We start from the raw sequence: 22,316 nt of genomic DNA, 5'->3' as shown, positions 1-22,316 counted from the left end.
GTGGGCTTGGGAATGGAACCGGGCACAGTTTGTAGCAGTTGTACTGCTTAGGAGAGGAGAATAGGCTGTAGTTTAGTTGGGTTGTGCCAAAGCTAAGGATTGACGCGGCCATCCTGTTCAGCTGCCAAGCCACGCCCCCTATGGGCAACCACTTTAAACCCCAAAGGAAACAGTGTATATAGGGCCTCCGGGATGCAATAATTGTATTTTATTTTTTTATTGTATGATTTTTTTCATCTGCATAAAGGAGTTCCATAATTTTTATTTTATTATTCCCACCATCGTAGCTGTTTGATAGTAGTTCTTTTCTTTAGAGAAGAGTTGTAATTTTCCAAAGATTCCACCATGGAGTACATAATAACATTTGTTTTTGTATTTTCAATTTTTTTTTTCCCAGAGGGGCTGTAATTAGCTTTTTTTTTTAAACCTGTCAGAATTAGGCCATACCTCATTGCCCAGCCAATCATTGGCTAGAATGGTGACCTGCCTTACCCAGTGATTAGTTTAGTGGTCATTTTGTGTGTGTCAGCACGGTCCCAGAAGCAGAGAGTAATGGGGGGAATTGTAGGAACAGGAGTAGTGGGGGATCGGTGAAGTACGACTTTTTTTATTTTAACAGCAATCGGAGCCTGTTTGAAAAAAATATATAGAGGGGGAATTTATTATTCTCCCCATGCCCGTTTTCTCATGTTTGTGACTTTTTAAACACCATTGCAACAACTTATTGGACTTCCAGACAGTAGAAAAGCATTGTACATATGGAACATGTGCTTTACCTGTTTAAGCTGCCTTCAGTGCAGGAGGCAAGTGGATTTTACCACCAGCAATGTGAAGGACCAAATTGTTCATAGCCATTTTACCAGCAGGAGTTACCCAATGTGCCATGGCAGTAAGGTTGTGATTGGTTTACTTTTGCTTCTTCATCTGCCTTTGCAGCTTCATCTGTGCTTCTGTTTCCATTCATGCCACAAATCCGACTGCAGATTAGCCACATTCAATGACCATGTGTTTAGCTATCCCTCTATTATTCCCACTAGAAGTTTATGAATAAATTGCCAGTTGGGAGTTTGTCCCTGCACAATGTGACACAGTCCAATGAGTGTACAGTAAATGTTTACTACAGCCATCTCGAGGGCTGTTTGTCACAGAGATTTGTATTGTCCCTATTAGGCCCCTTTCACACGGGCGAGATTTCCGCACGGGTGCAATGCGTGAGGTGAACGCATTGCACCCGCACTGATCCCGGACCCATTTATTTCTATGGGGCTGTGCACATGAGTGGTGATTTTCACGCATCACTTGTGCGTTGCGTGAAAATCACAGCATGCTCTATATTGTGCGTTTTTCATGCAATGCAGGCCCCATAAAAGTGAATAGGGGTGCGTGAAAATCGCAAGCAAGTGCGGATGCGGTGCGATTTTCACGCACGGTTGCTAGGAGACGATCGGGATGGGGACCCGGTCATTATTATTTTCCCTTATAACATGGTTATAAGGGAAAATATTAGCATTCTTAAAAATTCTTAAAAATTACAATAGGGCTGGAGGGGTTAAAAAAAAATAAGAAATAATAATTTAACTCACCTTAATCCACTTGTTCGTGCAGCCCGGCTTCTCTTCTGTCTTCATCTTTGGTGTGCACAGGAAAAGGACCTGTGGTGACGTCACTGCACTCATCACACGGTCCGTCACATGATCCATCACCATGGTAATGGATCATGTGATGGACCATGTGATGAGCGCAGTGATGTCATCAAAGGTCTTATTCCTCAAAGAAGAAGACAGAAGAGATGCCGGCTGCGCGAACAAGTGGATTAAGATGAGTTAAATTATTTTTAATTTTTTTTTAACCCCTCCAGCCCTATTGTACTATGCATTCTGTATTAAGAATGCTATTATTTTCCCTTATAACCATGTTATAAGGGAAAATAATAAAATCTACACAAACCCAAACCCGAACTTCTGTGAAGAAGTCCGGGTTCGGATTTGGGTACCAAACATGCCGAGTTTTCTCACGCGCGTGCAAAACGCATTACAAGGTTTTGCACTCGCGCTGAAAAATTGCGCATTTTCCCGCAACGTACCCGCATCTTATCCGACCCTAAAACATGACGCCCATGTGAAAGAGGCCTTACCTCATCTATATAAAGCAAAATCACCAAGATGTGTAGAATACTTGGCAGTTACATATATAATGTATTCAGTCCATCCATGTATGTGTGTCTTTTCAGATGAATGTAGTACAAGGAATATACCAGAGGATTTACCCAGCCCATTGTATTCCCAGTATTATCTAGAGGAAAATCAGAACGTCTGTCATGATTATCAGGTAGCTGGAGCTGAGACCATCAAATGCTGTATGTGACATTGCTCTTTGCTTAGGATAAATATATGTGTATGCATAGTAGAGTCACATTATTATGACCACTTTCTACTTTGACGTCGGCTGGTTGTAGCTCATGAAGGAAGTCGCGTGTGGTGAGATGGCTTGGTGCATATCTAAGGTGTGCGATAGGCTGTCTGCACACATATCCCTTGTTGCTTTCGGGCCAAGGTTGGCAGTATGTCTGAAGCTAGTAGCTACGCATTTTGTGAACTGTTCTCGTGTATTGAGTGGACGAATGGCATCACTGCAAATAAGCGCCATAGAGACTGCAGAGTACCAGGAGCCATTGATGTGAGAAGTGAATGCCAGCTGAAGATGCATGAGGACGGACCGACACGGTACAGTGGAGCAGCTCACCGCCAAAATGAACCAAGGGGCTACCAGATTTGTGTCTAAAACAACAGTTCAGAGAACCCTACCTAGTACCGCATATGGGGCTCCGGGGCAGACGGATGGTCATTGTACATCTGCTACCTAAGCTGCATCAGCAGAACAGGCTTACATTTTTGTGGCAGTATCGGAATTGGACCTCCGCTGATTGGCAGAGTGATTCCTTCTCTGATGAGTCACACTTTCTGCTTCATTGAACAGATGGATGGTGGCGTGTTGGACGAGAGACATCAGAGAGCAAACACCCTGCAACCAATGCTGGAAGAACACAAGTTGGTGGTGGCAGCACTATGGTCTGGGGAATGATTTGGATTTGTAGCATTCTCTGAGCCCACTCATCCATGTAGAAGGCACTATGAACTGATTTTGGCATGAATCCATCCACATACACCCATGCATGCTGATTGTCTTCCTTGTGGAGGATGGGATCTTCCAGCAAGACAATGCAATATGTCACATACCTAGAAATGTCCAATATTGGTTGGAAGAGCATGACTAAGAACTCCAAGTACCTCCCTGGCCCCCTAATTCCCCAGACTTGAATCCAATTGACCATCTGTGGGACTACCACACTCCCAGCCCATCTAGCTGCTTTCTGTGCTGCACACAACTGTTACCCTGGATATTATCTGGTAGTCATAATAATGTGACTCGACTGTGTAATATTTTTATGTGTAGGATGTACTAGAGTTTTGTGCCTTCGCTATATAAATATATTCTGGTGTTGGCATGTAGACCTTTAGTTGGTTATGAGTGTTTTTGGTTTGTTCCTAATCTTCTGTTTTTATAATTGTTGTTTTATATTTGACAAAATAGGTTAAACAAGTGTCTGATATCAAACAGGAGGTTATAACAGAAGAAGAGTCGTGTGCAAGTGTAACCAAGTCTGAGGGGGAGGAAACTTGTACAGATATCTGCAGTGGTGAGTGATCATCATTAAATGATGAAAAAGAGTCACATGGGCCGTATTCTGTCTCCACAGTACTGTCTACCATCACATTTCTTGTTAGGCGCCTTTCACACGGGCGAGTTTTCCGCGTGGGTGCAATGTGCATTGCACCCGCACTGAATTCTGACCCATTCATTTCAGTGGGGCTGTGTGCATGAGCAATGTTTTTCATGCATCACTTGTGCGTTGCGTAAAAATCGCAGCATGTTCTTTATTCTGCGTTTTTCACGCAACGCATGCCCCATAGAAGTGAATGGGGCTGCGTGAAAATCTGTTTTCACGGATGGTTGCTAAGGAGATGATGAAATGAGCCCCGGGACCCCATTAATGTCCATTTACTATATTATTTTCCATTATAACATGGTTATAATGGAAAATAATAGAATTCTTTAATACAGAATGCTTAGTAAAATGTCCATTAAGGGTTAAAAAAAATAATTAAAAAATTACTTCATCCACTTGATCGCGCAGTTGTTATAGTCTTCTTTCTTCTTCTTGCAGGACCTGCAAAAGGACCTGCGCTGACGTTATCGCGCTCACCACGTGATGAGCACGGTGACGTTAGTGCAGATCCTGCTGAATGAAGATAGAAGGACCTTCTATCTTCATTCAGCAGGACCTGCGCTGACATCACAGCTCTTCTCTGAACAAAGTATCAATACCCTTCTGGAGATATGGTCTCCAGTACTGCGCACAATACTCCAAATGAGGTCTCACTAGTGCTCTGTAGAGCAGCATGAGCACCTTCCTCTTTCTACTGTTAATGCCTCTCCCTATACACCCAAGCATTCTGCTAGCATCTCCTGCTGCTCTATGACATTGTCTGCCTACCTTTAAGTCTTCTGAAATAATGACCCCTAAATCCCTTTCCTCAGATACTGAGGTTAGGACTGTATCACTGATTTTATCTTCTGCTCTTGGGTTTTTACGCCCCAGGTGCATTATCTTGCACTTATCAACATTAAATTTTAGTTGCCATATTTTTGACCATTCCTCTAGTTTTCCTAAATCCTTTTCCATTTGGTGTATCCCTCCAGGAACATCAACCCTGTTACAAATCTTTGTGTCATCAGCAAAAAGACACACTTTACCATCAAGGCCTTCTGCAATTTCGCTGATAAAGATATTAAATAATATGGGATATTAAACGCACATAATTGGTTAAAAATGTAAAAAATAAAAAACACTAAACATGTTTGGTATCGCCGCGTCCGTAAGGACCTGATCTATAAAAGGATCATATTACTTTTACCGCATGGTGAACACCATAAAAAAAAAAAAGAAAAACTATGATGGAATTGCAATTTTGCCCACCGCACTTCCCAAAAAATGGTATACAAAGTGATCAAAAAAGTCATATGTATCCAAAATTAGCATCAATCAAACCGTGACCTCATCCCACAAAAAATTAGCCCCTACATAAGCCAATCGTCCAAAAAATAAAAAAATACTGCTTTCAGAAAATGGAGACACAATTTTTTTTTTCAAACATGCTTTTATTGAATAAAATAAAGTTAAAAAAATGCACATATTAGGTATTGTCATGTCCGTAATGACCTGCTCTATAAAAATAGCATGTGATTCAACCCATCTGGTGAACACCATAAAAAAATTTAATATGTGCCAACATATTATCACCTTACATCACAAAAAGTGTAATACCAAGCAATCAAAAAGTGATATGTGCCCCATAATGGTACCAATCAAACCACCATCTCATCCCGCAAAAAATGAGACCCTACCTAAGACAATCGGCCCAAAAAAATAAAATAATGGCTTTCAGAAAATGGAAACACAAAAACTTGATTTTGTTTTCAAAAAATGCTTTTATTGTGTAAAATAAAAAAAATGCACATATTAGGCATCGCTGTGTCCGTAACAACCTGCTCTATAAAAATAGAATGTGATCCAACCCGTCTGGTGAACGCCGTAAAAAATTAAATAAAATATTTGTTAAAAAAAGCAATTTTTACCCCAAAATTTAATACCAAGCGATCAAAAATTCATATGTGCCCCAAAATGATACCAATCAAACCATCATTTCTTCCAGCAAAAAATGAAACCTACCTAAGACAATCACCCAAAAAAAAGTCTTTCAGTAAATGAAAACACAAAAACATGATTTTTTTCAATTTTTTTTTATTGTGTATATCCAAAATAAAATTACAAAAATAGACTTATTAGGTATCGCCACGTCGTTACGACCTGCTCTATAAAAATATTACATTATTTACTCTGTCAGGTGAACATTGTAAAAAAACAAATAATAAAAACTGCGCCAGAACAGCCATTTTTTGGTTACCTTGCCTCATAAAAAGAGTAATTATATATATATACACTGCTCAAAAAAATAAAGGGAACACAAAAATAACACATCCTAGATCTGAATTAATTAAATATTTTTCTGAAATACTTTGTTCTTTACATAGTTGAATGTGCTGACAACAAAATCACACAAAAATTAAAAAATGGAAATCAAATTTTTTAACCCATGGAGGTCTGGATTTGGAGTCGCACTCAAAATTAAAGTGGAAAAACACACTACAGGCTGATCCAACTTTGATGTAATGTCCTTAAAACAAGTCAAAATGAGGCTCAGTAGTGTGTGTAGCCTCCATGTGCCTGTATGACCTCCCTACAATGCCTGTGCATGCTCCTGATGAGGTGGCGGACGGTCTCCTGAGGGATCTCCTCCCAGACCTGGACTAAAGCATCTGCCAACTCCTGGACAGTCTGTGGCGCAACGTGACGTTGGTGGATAGAGCGAGACATTATGTCCCAGATGTGCTCAATTGGATTCAGGTCTGGGGAACGGGCGGGCCAGTCCATAGCATCAATTCCTTTGTCTTGCAGGAACTGCTGACACACTTCAGCCACATGAGGTCTAGCATTGTCTTGCATTACGAGGAACCCAGGGCCAACCGCACCAGCATATGGTCTCACAAGGGGTCTGAGGATCTCATCTCGGTACCTAATGGCAGTCAGGCTACCTCTGGCGAGCACATGGAGGGCTGTGCGGCCCTCCAAAGAAATACCACCCCACACCATTACTGACCCAATGCCAAACCGGTCATGCTGGAGGATGTTGCAGGCAGCAGAACGTTCTACACGGCATCTCCAGACTCTGTCACATCTGTCACATGTGCTCAGTGTGAACCTGCTTTCATCTGTGAAGAGCACAGGGCGCCAGTGGCGAATTTGACAATCTTGGTGTTCTCTGGCAAATGCCAAACGTCCTGCACGGTGTTGGGCTGTAAGTAGTACCCCCACCTGTGGACGTCGGGCCCTCATATCACCCTCATGGAGTCTGTTTCTGACCATTTGAGCAGACACATGCACATTTGTTACCTGCTGGAGGTCATTTTGCAGGGCTCTGGCAGTGCTCCTCCTGTTCCTCCTTGCACAAAGGCGGAGGTAGCGGTCCTGCTGCTGGGTTGTTGCCCTCCTACGGCCTCCTCCACGTCTCCTGATGTACTGGCCTGTCTCCTGGTAGCGCCTCCATGCTCTGGACACTACGCTGACAGACACAGCAAACCTTCTTGCCATCCTAGATAAGCTGCACTACCTGAGCCACTTGTGTGGGTTGTAGACTCCGTCTCATGCTACCACTAGAGTGAGAGCACCGCCAGCATTCAAAAGTGACCAAAACATCAGCTAGGAAGCATAGGAACTGAGAAGTGGTCTGTGGTTACCACTTTCAGAACCACACCTTTATTGGGGGTGTCTTGCTAATTGCCTATAATTTCCACCTGTTGTCTATCCCATTTGCACAACAGCATGTAAAATTGATTGTCACTTAGTGTTGCTTCCTAAGTGGACAGTTTGATTTCACAGAAGTGTGATTGACTTGGAGTTACATTGTGTTGTTTAAGTGTTCCCTTTATTTTTTTGAGCAGTGTGTGTGTATATGTATATATATATATATATATAATATATATATATATACACACACACACAATGCACAACTACCTCTAGCAAAAGATTTCTATACTGCAGGAATAACCTTAATAATAACACGCCCCCCCCCCCTGCCCGCACCGCACACACCAGCATGCCGACCAATCAGGACACGGAGCTCCACATGCCGCCTGCACCGCCCACACCTGCGCGTCGGCAAGCAGGTTGGAGCGCCACTATTTCTGTTCGTCAGTCCCAGCCACCATTTATGTTCGTCAGTCAGAGCACTATCAGCCATATAGAGAAGAGCCCCTTTCAGCAGTCTGACCTACCAGTCGCTACCAGCAGTCTCGGCACCAGCAGTCAGTGCCAGTCATACAGCCACAACCACCAGTCACAGGGTCAGCCACCAGTCAGTACCAGCCATCTTAACCATCAGTCAGTGCCACCAGCCACAGCAACCAGTTAGTGCCAGCAGTCTCAGCCACAAGCTGCAGCCAGCAGTCAGTGCCAGAAGTCTCAGCCACAGCCACCAGTTAATGCCAGCAGTCTCAGCCACCGCCACCAGTCAGTGCCAGCAGTTTCAGACACCATCCGCAGCCAGCAATCACAGCCACCAGTCTTAGCCACAGCCACCAGTCAGTCCCAGCAGTCTCAGCCACGGCCGCCAGTCTCGGCCACCAGCCACAGCCACCAGTCAGTGTGGTCAAGTTCCCTTGCCATGTAATATAGACTGTTCCTACTAATGTTTATGCACTACTGTTCTAGCGCCCGTTATTGTAATGGTCTTAATGTCTAGTCATCTATAAAACAGATGACTAGACAGTGCGTGTGGAATTGTTTTGCAAGTTTTGTCATACAAATTGCTTCAGCCAGAATATTACAGTAGAATATTAAGACACATAGCCAAGGGCTGACATACAAATGATTGGTAACAACCTGTGCGCTTGTTAGATGAAGGCATCTGTGTTGGTCCCATGTTCATATATGCCTGCATTTCTGATAAAAAGTAAGTTTTAATATATGCAAATCAGTCTCTAGGAGTAACGGGGGCATTGCCATTACACCTAGGGCTTCTGACCCCTCTGCAACTGCTGTGCCCTATCCACTTTCATTGACAGGGTCAGGGATGGTGATGTTTTCACTGCCTTGCCCTGTCATTTAAAGTGCAGATGGCACTGCAGTTGCAGAGAGTGGACCCTCCAGGAGTAAAGTCAACGCCCCCATTGCTCCTAGAGGCTCATTTTCATATATTATTATCTTAATTTTTCTCAGCAATGCGGGCACATATGTACATGGGACCAACACAGATGCCCTCAGCTGCAAGGGGCACATGTAACAGATAAGCCAGTTTCATAGGTACAAATCTGCTGACAGATGCCCTTTTAAAGGAGTTTTCTGAGATTATTATACTGATGACCTATCCTCTGGATAGTGAAATAAAGGAATAGAAGGCTGGCACTCAAATATGTGGTTCAATCGAAGGATGGCTATTTATTAAGATACTAAGTTAAAATCAGCATATCATTCACAAAACAACATAATAAAATACAATCACTTGTGATGGAAATAAGATGCAATAAAATAAAATACAGTGCAAATAAGATGCAGATGACGTGAGACAACCACCACGTGGTACGGAAGTCTCGAACGAGGACGCCAAACAGCGAGAGGGGACGGCTGCACAGTGTGGTAAGTGGCGGTCAGAGAAAGAAATTTTCCATCTACCTGCCTCGACTGAGAAGGGTAAGAAAAACGGCCATACCCTACCACCTTACTCTCCACCTGCAGCTTTATAGTTATATCGTTCTGTGTCAACATCCATCGGAGTTACATACTCCCCTCTTGGAACCAACATACGACTAAAGTGCCGACTCTGGTCTATTGAATATCCCCAAATAGGGAATATATTCTAAGGAGGACACAGCCATATGATATTAAGTGATTTTTTTCCTACAGTTCTTTGTAGATTTAACTGAGAGATATTTATCTTAAGTCATTCAAGAGACATTTCTAACGTTTCCCTAAGTGGTAAAGACGGTTATTGGTAGTCTGCATTTACTCTGCGGTCATCTGCATCTTATTTGCACTGTATTTTATTTTATTGCATCTTATTTCCATCACAAGTGATTGTATTTTATTATGTTGTTTTGTGAATGATATGCTGATTTTAACTTAGTATCTTAATAAATAGCCATCCTTCGATTGAACCACATATTTGAGTGCCAGCCTTCTATTCCTTTATTTCACTATTCCTCTTTACTGATTGGGTGATCAGTTTTTAGGCTAGAGCACCAGTTCCTGTTTGGAGAGGTGGTGAGCTATCCACTATTGTGTTATTACATATCCTCTGGATAGGTCATCAGTATCTGATTGGTGAGGGTCCAACACCTGGGAACCCCAGCAATCAGCTGTTTGAGAAAGCAGCAGCACTCCTGTGAGCACCAAGGCCTTCTCTCAGCTTTTCCTAGGTCAGTGACGACACCTTCATTGGTCACGTGGCCTAGGAGCAGATTTTCCTCATTCACGTGAATAGGGCTGAGCGTAATACCAAACACAGCCGCTATACAATGTAAGGTGCTGTGCTTCGTAAGCTGTGAGAAGGCAGCAGTGCTCACAGGAACGCTGATGCCTTCTCAAAACAGCTGATCAGCAGGGGTCCCAGGTGTCAACTTTCAGAAGTTTGCTGTGTAATTTCTTGTATTAATTTAGAAGCTGTAAACTTTACTTAAAATGTGGCATGCATGCTTTAGACAAGCTCATTGTTGGTTATGACAGAGACTGTGGAGCTGAGGTGAGTTTCAGGAGATCATTGCAGAGAGGACAGGAGGGGGATTGTGTGGACACCGAGCATGGCTAGATCAAAATGGAAATCCACAGCTGAAATCCTTGCTTTGAGTGGGACTTAGATGCAAGTTATATCATTATAACAATGAATGTAGATAGAGAAGCTGTGGTTCAGGTTATGTATGTACCTGTTTTGGGACATTATGAGGTCAGTTCATTACCAGTCCACAGTGCAAAGTGACACTTTTACCAGTGGCTTTCAGAGTGTTAGGAAAATGTTTTTTATCTATTGGATTTTGCAAAATGTGAAATAAAATTTGTTTTTATATCCAACAGATGACTGTACCAAAAAGTTGGTGGGAAATCTTGTTTTATCTACTGATTATGAAGTAAGATATAACAATATCACAGAAGACAGTGATGGAGAACATTCCCCAACAATCCTTACCACAAATATACCTTCGGGTCTTCACAGCAGAGATCTATTTACTGATCCCACTAATCACTTGGAACCATCTTCATCATCTGATCAATCAATGATTGATAAAATTGTTAATCACAGTATTGGAGATTCAGAGGGTAAAATATTTCCATGTTCTGAATGTGGGAAATGTTTTACCAAGAAATCTAATCTTTCAGTGCATGAAAGAATTCACAGAGATGAGAGACCATTTTCATGTTCAGAATGTGGGAAAAGTTTTCGCCAGAAATCAGTTCTTTTTAAACATCAAAGAAGGCACCGTGGGGAGGAGCCATTTTCATGTCTAGAATGTGAGAAAGGTTTTCAACAGAAATCAGATCTCATTGTACATCAAAGAACTCACACAGGAGAGAAACCATTTTCATGTTCTGAATGTGGTAAATGTTTTATGCAGAAATCTGTTCTTGTCACACATCAGAAAATTCACTCTGGGGTAAAGCCATTTTCATGTGTGGAATGTGGGAGATGTTTTACCCGAAAGCAAGATCTTTTTAAACATCAGATCACTCATACAGGGATGAAACCTTTTCCATGTTCAGAATGTGGAAAATGTTTCACTACAAAATCAAATCTTGTTGAACATCAGAAAACTCACACAGGGGTAAAGCCATTTTCATGTCCAGAATGTGGAAAATGTTTCATCCAGAAATCGGATGTTGTTAAACATCAGAAATGTCACACAGGGGAGAAACCATTTTCGTGTTCTGAATGTGGGAAATGTTTTGCGAGGAAATCATGTCTTATTGAACATCAAAGAACTCACACAGGAGAGAAGCCATTTTCATGTCCAGTTTGTGGGAAATGTTTTAGCCATAAGTCCGCCGCTGTTAAACATCAGGTAATACATGGAGTGGGGAAGCCATTTTCATGTTCTGAGTGTGGAAAATGTTTTGCTAAGAAATCTCATCTACTTGAACATAGCATAATCCACACAGGGGAGGAACCATTTTCATGTTCAGAATGTGGGAAATTTTTTAGCCAGAAGTCCGATCTTGCTAAACATCAGAGAACTCACACAGGAGAAAAGCCATTTTTATGTTCTGAGTGTGGGAAATGCTTCACAAGAAAATCAAGTCTCATGGAACACCTGAGAAGTCACACAGGGGAGAAGCCGTTTTCATGTCCAGAATGTGGCAAATGTTTTAGCCAGAAGTCCGATCTGGTTAAACATCACAGAACTCACACAGGGGAGAAGCCATTTTCATGTTCTGAATGTGGGAAGTATTTTAGACAGAAATCGGTCCTAGTTAATCATCAATTAATCCATACAGGGGAGAAGCCATTTGCATGTTCAGAATGTGGGAAATGCTACAGCCATAAAGCCGCTCTTGCTCAGCATAAGAAGCGAAGCCATTTTAATGTTCAGACTGTAGTAAATGTTTTACCTCAGATGTAACCCTCCAGAGAAACTCCATAGATCGGAATATCCTTAGTAAGCACTGGCCAATGATGGCAGGAGTTGCGGAGAAGCGGCTTATGTCTGTTGTTTATCTAACTCCCATAGAAGTGAATGGGAGCTACACTTTTTCCAGTGACCCTGGAGGGAGAGAGACAGCATAGCACACTGGTGGAAATGGAGAACAACCCTCTTGAGCATTTTTGTAACACCGCTCACCATCAGCTGGCACTTACACATAAAAGGCTGAGATGGTAATAACCCAAAACCAATTAATTAAAGGGAACCTGGTTCCCTGTACAGCTCCAGATTACATGCTACATTCATTTGTAACCCCTTAGTCTCAGGGGTGACACACTGGTTCCTTGTCTTTTTTCTTGCCATTCCTTCTAGGCAGTCATCAAGACCCAGGAAACATACTATCCCTACCGAGGCCCACCACAGAGCACAGCTCCAAACATACTACTCCACTGCTAACATAAAGCACACTGCCGTTTCCTCCATGGCCTGACTTGCGATTTCCAGAATGGGATTAAGCTCCAAGATACAGATTATAACTACCTCATCAGGCATCTTTTGTATGTGAACCCATAAAATAAAATAATCCTTGCAGTACTGATACTGACATCTGCCTTTTTTAATGGTAGCATTAAACAGGGTTACTGTTTTTTGACACACCCTACCTCATTTTTGCACTTTCTCACCATGCTTTGTCACTGGTATTTTTGTTTACCAAAACACCACCTTGTTCATCTCTAACTCCTTAACCAGTCTTGAACCGTGCAAATTTTGATCACAGTTTGTGTTTTAGCACAAAAACTCATTTGTGATACCCAGTGATGCTTTTACTCGTATCCAGTGTCCATAACTAGAGTTGAGCGAACACCTGGATGTTCGGGTTTGAGAAGTTCGGCCGAACTTCCCGGAAATGTTCGGGTTCGGGATCCGAACTCGACCCGAACTTCGCCCCGAACCCCATTGAAGTCAATGGGGACCCGAACTTTTCGGCACTAAAAAGGCTGTAAAATAACCCAGGAAAGGGCTAGAGGGCTGCAAAAGGCAGCAAAATGTAGGTAAATCCCCTGCAAACAAATGTGGATAGGGAAATGAATTAAAAATAAAATAAATTAAAATTAACCAATATCAATTGGAGAGAGGTCTCATGGCAGAGAATCAGGCTTCATGTCATAGCAGAGAATCAGGCTTCACGTCACGCACCACTGGAACAGGCCATTGTCAGATATTTAGGCCCCGGCACCCAGACAGAGGAGAGAGGTCCCATAGCAGAGAATCAGGCTTCATGTCATAGCAGAGAATCAGGCTTCATGTCATAGCAGAGAATCAGGCTTCACATCACCCACCACTGGAACAGGCCATTGTCAGATATTTAGGCCCCGGCACCCAGACAGAGGAGAGAGGTCCCATAGCAGAGAATCAGGCTTCATGGCATAGCAAAGAATCAGGCTTCACGTCACCCACCACTGGAACAGGCCATTGTCAGATATTTAGGCCCTGGCACCCAGACAGAGAAGAGAGGTTCCATAGCAGAGAATCAGGCTTCATGTCATAGCAGAGAATCAGGCTTCACGTCACCCACCACTGGAACAGGCCATTGTCAGATATTTAGGCCCCGGCACCCAGACAGAGGAGAGATGTCCCATAGCAGAGCATCAGGCTTCATGTCATAGCAGAGAATCAGGCTTCATGTCACCCACCACTGGAACAGGCCATTGTCAGATATTTTTAGGCCCCGGCACCCAGACAGAGGAGAGAGGTCCCATAGCAGAGAATCAGGCTTCATGTCATATCAGAGAATCAGGCTTCATGTCATAGCAGAGAATCAGGCTTCATGTCACCCAACACTGGAACAAGCCACTGTCAGATATTTTTAGGCCCCGGCACCCAGACAGAGGAGAGAGGTCCCATAGCAGAGATTCAGGCTTCATGTCATAGCAGAGAATCAGGCTTCATGTCACCCAACACTGGAACAGGCCACTGTCAGATATTTTTAGGCCCCGGCACCCATACAGAGGAGAGGTCCCATAGCAGAGATTCAGGCTTCATGTCATAGCAGAGAATCAGGCTTCATGTCACCCAACACTGGAACAGGCCACTGTCAGATATTTTTAGGCCCCGGCACCCAGACAGAGGAGAGGTTCATTCAACTTTGGGTTGCCCCGCAATATAATGGTAAAATGAAAAAAAAAAAAGGATTGAATGAGGAAGTGCCCTGGAGTACAATAATATCTGGTTAAGGGGAGGTAGTTATAAATGTCTAATCTGCACAAGGGATGGACAGGTCCTGTGGGATCCATGCCTGGTTCATTTTTATGAACGTCAGCTTGTCCACATTGGCTGTAGACAGGCGGCTGCATTTGTCTGTAATGACGCCCCCTGCCGTGCTGAATACACGTTCAGACAAAACGCTGGCTGCCGGGCAGGCCAGCACCTCCAAGGCATAAAAGGCTAGCTCTGGCCACGTGGACAATTTGTAGACCCAGAAGTTGAATGGGTCCGAACCATCAGTCAGTACGTGGAGGGGTGTGCACAGGTACTGTTCCACCATGTTAGTGAAATGTTGCCTCCTGCTAACACGTTCCGTATCAGGTGGTGGTGCAGTTAGCTGTGGCGTGGTGACAAAACTTTCCCACATCTCTGCCATGCTAACCCTGCCCTCAGAGGAGCTGGCCGTGACACAGCTGCGTTGGCGACCTCTTGCTCCTCCTCTGCCTTCGCCTTGGGCTTCCACTTGTTCCCCTGTGACATTTGGGAATGCTCTCAGTAGCGCGTCTACCAACGTGCGCTTGTACTCGCGCATCTTCCTATCACGCTCCAGTGCAGGAAGTAAGGTGGGCACATTGTCTTTGTACCGGGGATCCAGCAGGGTGGCAACCCAGTAGTCCGCACACATTAAAATGTGGGCAACTCTGCTGTCGTTGCGCAAGCACTGCAGCATGTAGTCGCTTATGTGTGCCAGGCTGCCCAGAGGTAAGGACAAGCTGTCCTCTGTGGGAGGCGTATCGTCATCGTCCTGCGTTTCCCCCCAGCCACGCACCAGTGATGGGCCCGAGCTGCGTTGGGTGCCACCCCGCTGTGAACATGCTTCATCCTCATCCTTGTCCTCCAGTAGTGGGCCCTGTCTGGCCACATTTGTATCTGGCCTCTGCTGTTGCAAAAAAACTCCCTCTGAGTCACTTCTAAGAGACTGGCCTGAAAGTGCTAAAAATGACCCCTCTTCCTCCTCCTCCTCCTGGGCCACCTCCTCTTCCATCATCGCCCTAAGTGTTTTCTCAAGGAGACATAGAAGTGGTATTGTAACGCTGATAACGGCGTCATCGCCACTGGCCATGTTGGTGGAGTACTCGAAACAGCGCACACAGGTCTCGCATGGAGGCCCAGTCATTGGTGGTGAAGTGGTGCTGTTCCGCAGTGCGACTGACCCGTGCGTGCTGCAGCTGAAACTCCACTATGGCCTGCTGCTGCTCGCACAGTCTGTCCAGCATGTGCAAAGTGGAGTTCCACCTGGTGGGCACGTCGCATATGAGGCGGTGAGCGGGAAGGCCGAAGTTACGCTGTAGCGCAGACAGGCGAGCAGCGGCAGGATGTGAACGCCGGAAGCGCGCACAGACGGCCCGCACTTTATGCAGCAGCTCTGACATGGGGTAGTTGTGAATGAACTTCTGCACCACCAAATTCAGCACATGCGCCAGGCAAGGGATGTGCGTCAAACCGGCTAGTCCCAGAGCTGCAACGAGATTTCGCCCATTATCGCACACCACCAGGCCGGGCTTGAGGCTCACCGGCAGCAACCACTCGTCGGTCTGTTGTTCTATACCCCGCCACAACTCCTGTGCGGTGTGGGGCCTGTCCCCCAAACATATGAGTTTCAGAATGGCCTGCTGACGTTTACCCCGGGCTGTGCTGAAGTTGATGGTGAAGGTGTGTGGCTGACTGGATGAGCAGGTGGAAGAAGAGGAGGAGGAAGCCGAGTAGGAGGAGGAGGCAAAGAATGTTGCTCTGCAATCCTTGGCGGCGGAAGGACGTGCGCCAAACAGCTCTTCGCCTGGGGCCCAGCCGCCAATACATTTACCCAGTGTGCAGTTAGGGAGATATAGCGTCCCTGGCCGTGCTTACTGGTCCACGTACAGTGGGGGAAATAATTATTTGACCCCTCACTGATTTTGTAAGTTTGTCCAATGACAAAGAAATGAAAAGTCTCAGAACAGTATCATTTCAATGGTAGGTTTATTGTAACAGTGGCAGATAGCACATCAAAAGGAAAATCGAAAAAATAACTTTAAATAAAAGATAGCAACTGATTTGCATTTCATTGAGTGAAATAAGTATTTGAACCCTCTAACAAAAAAAGACTTAATACTTGGTGGAAAAACCCTTGTTTGCAAGCACAGAGGTCAAACGTTTCTTGTAATTGATGACCAAGTTTGCGCACATTTTAGGAGGAATGTTGGTCCACTCCTCTTTGCAGATCATCTCTAAATCCCTAAGGTTTCGAGGCTGTCTCTGTGCAACTCTGAGCTTGAGCTCCCTCCATAGGTTTTCGATTGGATTAAGGTCCGGAGACTGACTAGGCCACTCCATGACCTTAATGTGCTTCTTCTTGAGCCACTCCTTTGTTGCCTTTGCTGTATGTTTTGGGTCATTGTCGTGCTGGAACACCCATCCACGACCCATTTTCAGTTTCCTGGCAGAGGGAAGGAGGTTGTCGCTCAGGATTTCACGATACATGGCTCCGTCCATTTTCCCGTTTATGCGAATAAGTTGTCCTGTGCCCTTAGCAGAAAAACACCCCCAAAGCAAAATGTTTCCACCCCCATGCTTGACGGTGGGGACGGTGTTTTGGGGGTCATAGGCAGCATTTTTCTTCCTCCAAACACAGCGAGTTGAGTTAATGCCAAAGAGCTCTATTTTGGTCTCATCAGACCACAGCACCTTCTCCCAGTCACTCTCTGAATCATTCAGGTGTTCATTGGCAAACTTCAGACGGGCCTGCACATGTGCCTTCCTGAGCAGGGGGACCTTGCGAGCCCTGCAGGATTTTAATCCATTGCGGTGTAATGTGTTTCCAATGGTTTTCTTGGTGACTGTGGTCCCTGCTAATTTGAGGTCATTAACTAACTCCTCCCGTGTAGTTCTAGGATGCTTTTTCACCTTTCTCAGAACCATTGACACCCCACGAGGTGAGATCTTGCGTGGAGCCCCAGAGCGAGGTCGATTGATGGTCATTTTGTGCTCCTTCCATTTTCGAACAATCGCACCAACAGTTGTCACCTTCTCTCCCAGCTTCTTGCTAATGGTTTTGTAGCCCATTCCAGCCTTGTGCAGGTCTACAATTTTGTCTCTGACATCCTTGGACAGCTCTTTGGTCTTTCCCATGTTGGAGAGTTTGGAGTCTGCTTGATTGATTGATTCTGTGGACAGGTGTCTTTTATACAGGTGACTAGTTAAGACAGGTGTCCTTAATGAGGGTGACTAATTGAGTAGAAGTGTCTAACCACTCTGTGGGAGCCAAAACTCTTAATGGTTGGTAGGGGTTCAAATACTTATTTCACTCAATGAAATGCAAATCAGTTGCTATCTTTTATTTAAAGTTATTTTTTCGATTTTCCTTTTGATGTGCTATCTGCCACTGTTACAATAAACCTACCATTGAAATGATACTGTTCTGAGACTTTTCATTTCTTTGTCATTGGACAAACTTACAAAATCAGTGAGGGGTCAAATAATTATTTCCCCCACTGTATCTGTGGTTAGGTGGACCTTGCCACAGATGGCGTTGCGCAGTGCACACTTGATTTTATCGGATACTTGGTTGTGCAGGGAAGGCACGGCTCTCTTGGAGAAGTAGTGGCGGCTGGGAACTACATACTGTGGGACAGCAAGCGACATTAGCTGTTTGAAGCTGTCTGTGTCCACCAGCCTGAATGACAGAATTTCATAGGCCAGTAGTTTAGAAATGCTGGCATTCAGGGACAGGGATCGAGGGTGGCTAGGTGGGAATTTACACTTTCTCTAAAATGTTTGTGAGATGGAGAGCTGAACGCTGCCGTGTGACATGGTTGAGATGCTTGGTGACGGAGGTGGTGGTGTTGGTGGTACATCCTCTGTTTGCTGGGCGGCAGGTGCCAACGTCCCTCCAGAGGCCGAGGCGGCAGCAGCAGAAGAGGTAGCAGGGGGAGCCTGAGTGAGTTCCTTGTTTGTAAGGTGTTTACTCCACTGCAGTTCATGCTTTGCATGCAGGTGCCTGGTCATGCAGGTTGTGCTAAGGTTCAGAACGTTAATGCCTCGCTTCAGGCTCTGATGGCACAGCGTGCAAACCACTCGGGTCTTGTCGTCAGCACATTGTTTGAAGAACTGCCACGCCAGGAAACTCCTTGAAGCTGCCTTTGGGGTGCTCGGTCCCAGATGGTGGTGGCCAGTAGCAGACGGACTCTCTTCGCGACGGGTGTTCTGCTTTTGCCCACTGCTCCCTCTTTTGCTACGCTGTTGGCTCGGTCTCACCTCTGCCTCTTCCTCCGAACTCTGAAAGTCAGTGGCACGACCTTCATTCCATGTGGGGTCTAGGACCTCATCGTCCCCTGCATCGTCTTCCACCCAGTCTTCCTCCCTGACCTCCTGTTCAGTCTGCACACTGCAGAAAGACGCAGCAGTTGGCACCTGTGTTTCGTCATCATCAGAGACGTGCTGAGGTGGTATTCCCATGTCCTCATCATCAGGAAACATAAGTGGTTGTGTGTCAGTGCATTCTATGTCTTCCACCGCTGGGGAAGGGCTAGGTGGATGCCCTTGTGAAACCCTGCCAGCAGAGTCTTCAAACAGCATAAGAGACTGCTGCATAACTTGAGGCTCAGACAGTTTCCCTGATATGCATGGGGGATATGTGACAGACTGATGGGCTTGGTTTTCATGCGCCATCTGTGCGCTTTCTGAAGAAGACTGGGTGGGAGATAATGTGAACGTGCTGGATCCACTGTCGGCCACCCAATTGACTAATGCCTGTACCTGCTCAGGCCTTACCATCCTTAGAACGGCATTGGGCCCCACCAAATATCGCTGTAAATTCTGGTGGCTACTGGGACCTGAGGTAGTTGGTTCACTAGGACGTGTGGCTGTGGCAGAACGGCCACGTCCTCTCCCAGCACCAGAGGGTCCACTAACACCACCACAACCATGTCCGCGTCCGCGTCCCTTTCTAGATGTTTTCCTCATTGTTACCGTTCACCACAATAAGAAAAAAATTATTTGGCCCAATGTATTGAATTCAAATTCAGCCCTTTTTTTTTTACAGGCACCTAACACTATCTGGCTATCTATTTAGGTACCGTATTACACTAATACAGGCACAGCAGTAACGACAAATTTAGCTGAATATAAATTGTAGGCCTAGTATTTAGGCCCTGGATGACAGGTATCCCTTTTACGGACAGAATTAGACTTGGAAATGCACGGTAGCGTGTGAAGTTATTGAGGATTCTTATATTTACATTTGGCCACTAGGACCATAGGTGTCCCTAAGCTTACACGTGTTAATAATAATAATAATATAGCATTTATTACTTGTTCTTAAAATTGGCTTATTTAGAACTCTACAATTAAAATTATCAGCAAAGCCTGCCTGCTTTGTATTTATAATGGCAACAATGTGTCTGATTATTGAGTTTGTCCTTTGGATGGCACTATACACATGTAGCTATATTTCTCATTGCTTCCTTTATTAGGGCAGCTCTCTACTCTGATATTGCACACTGTTATTTCCACAGCGTGCTACTTGCTACTGTGACTGCCTTCCTGACCTATGCTCCTCTCATAGATATATCTCCCAGACGTAATTGCAGGCCAGGCTACTGCTGGCTAAAACACTGATATCGCTAGCTGCAGTGTCCTAGTGGCCAAATGTAAATATAAGAATTTAAAGTCCCAACACGTGTTAGGGAGATATGTAAATCAATTCAAAGTTATTGAGGATGACCCTATCCGCACCTTCAATCTAATATACCCTTTTATGGATAGATTTAACCTTGGCCTGATACAGCAGAAACCACTGATTTAGGGAATTGCTAAGTTGGGAATTGTATTTCAACCCAGAACAAAAACTGTGCTTTGGCGGACACTAAATAGATTGACCAGCCACAGCAGTAACAACAGATTTAGCTGAATATAAATTGTAGGCCTATTATTTAGGCGCTGGATGACAGGTATACGTTTACGGACAGAATTAGACATGGAAATGCACGGTAGCATGTGAAGTTATTGAGGATGACCCTATCAGCACCTTCAATCTAATATACCCTTTTATGGATAGATTTAAACTTGGCCTGATACAGCAGAAAACAATTATTTAGGGAATTGCTAAGTTGGGAATTGTATTTCAACCCAGAACAAAAACTGTGCTTCGGCAGACAGCAGACAGTATTACAATTGGCTAGCCACAGCTGAAACACCAGATTTAGGGTACTGCTAATTTGGCAATTGTATTTTACCCCTCAATAAAATAGCAAGCACAGCCAAGCCCCTGATGTAGGATATAGCAAAAAAAAAAACACACTATTGATGGTTAAAAATGGACTTGGTGGCAGCTTGTGCTGGCGCACCACAAGACACGAAATCGCCGCCGATCACCCCAGAAAAAAGTGACTGAAAAACGCTCTGGGCAGCCTTAAAACAGTGAGCAATTGAATAGCAGAGGTTATATGATACACAGCTGTATATCAATCACTTCAGTAAATAAATCACTGCCTAATCTCGCCCTAACAGCAGCAGCTGCATCCTATCCCTACACTGATCAGAGCAGAGTGACGTGCAGCGCTACGTGACTCCAGCTTAAATAGAGGCTGGGTCACATGCTGCACTGGCCAATCACAGCCATGCCAATAGTAGGCATGGCTGTGATGGCCTCTTGGGGCAAGTAGTATGACGCTTGTTGATTGACTGCTTTGCAGCCTTTCAAAAAGCGCCAAGAAAGCGCCGAACACCGAACCCGGACTTTTACGAAAATGTTTGGGTTCGGGTCCGTGTACCTATACAGTTCGGGTTCGCTCATCCCTACTGTTAACCCTTGCTTTGTTAGTGGAAAAAATGGGTTAAAAGGAAGAATTAGACAAAAAAATGAAATTTTCAAATTTCATCCCCATTTGCCAATAACTCTTGTGCAACACCTAAAGGGTTAACGACGTATGTAAAATCAGTTTTGAATACCTTGAGGGGTGTAGTTTCTTAGATGGGGTCACTTTTAGGGAGTTTCTACTCTAGGGGTGCATCAGGGGGCTTCCAATGGGACATGGTGTAAATAAACCAGTCCATAAAAATCAGCCCTCCAAAAACCAAACGGCGCACCTTTCACTCTACGCCCCGCTGTGTGGCCGTACAGTAGTTTACGGCCACATATTGGGTGTTTCTGTAAACGGCAGAGTCAGGGCAATAAAGATACAGTCTTGTTTGGCTGTTAACCCTTGCTTTGTTAGTGGAAAATATAGGATTACACTTACCGGTAATCATTTTTCCTTGAGCCTATGACAGCACCCATGGATAGCATCCGCCCCCTTCCTCAGGACAGGAAACAGGAAGCACAGCCTCTTCAAAAGGGAGGTACAACCCCCAACATGCCAGTCCTATTCCAAGAACTAAGGAGACAAAAACCAGACTACACCACAACAAATCTACAACAGAACAAATGCTTATATCCGTGTGAACATAGAAGTATATGTAAACACACACGTATATCTCTCTCTATAATATATATATATATATATTTTTTTTTTTTTTGGGAGGGTATTAGGCGGATGCTGTCATAGGCTCAAGGAAAAATGATTACCGGTAAGTGTAATCCTATATTTCCCCCCTCGCCTATGACAGCACCCATGGATATCTAGGCGAGATTATCTAGGGTGGGACAACTGCTTGGAGGACTTTACGCCCAAACCCTAAACCTTCCTGTGAAGGAAGCTGCAGTCTATAGTGATTAAAGAAGGTATGAGAAGAACTCCACGTAGCAGCTCTGCAAATCTGGTCAATAG

The 22,316-nt window shown here is 44.5% G+C and overlaps 1 protein-coding gene across 1 annotated transcript in view; it reads left to right on the top strand.

The window, feature by feature from the left end:
- Positions 1–22,316, top strand: part of LOC121005609 (zinc finger protein 271-like) — a 129,664-nt gene that overhangs the window by 59,499 nt on the left and 47,849 nt on the right. Inside the window, exons 7-9 of the mRNA XM_040438385.1 lie at positions 2,231–2,328; positions 3,592–3,697; positions 10,745–12,282. Coding sequence (XP_040294319.1) covers positions 2,231–2,328; positions 3,592–3,697; positions 10,745–12,282 — 1,742 coding nt within the window. The remainder of the gene's footprint in view (positions 1–2,230; positions 2,329–3,591; positions 3,698–10,744; positions 12,283–22,316) is intronic.

The sequence above is a fragment of the Bufo bufo genome, chromosome 6 (genome assembly GCF_905171765.1).
Source record: "Bufo bufo chromosome 6, aBufBuf1.1, whole genome shotgun sequence".
Taxonomy (NCBI): domain Eukaryota; kingdom Metazoa; phylum Chordata; class Amphibia; order Anura; family Bufonidae; genus Bufo; species Bufo bufo.
Note: the sequence above shows the minus strand (reverse complement) of the source record. Positions and strands in the feature narration are given on the sequence as shown.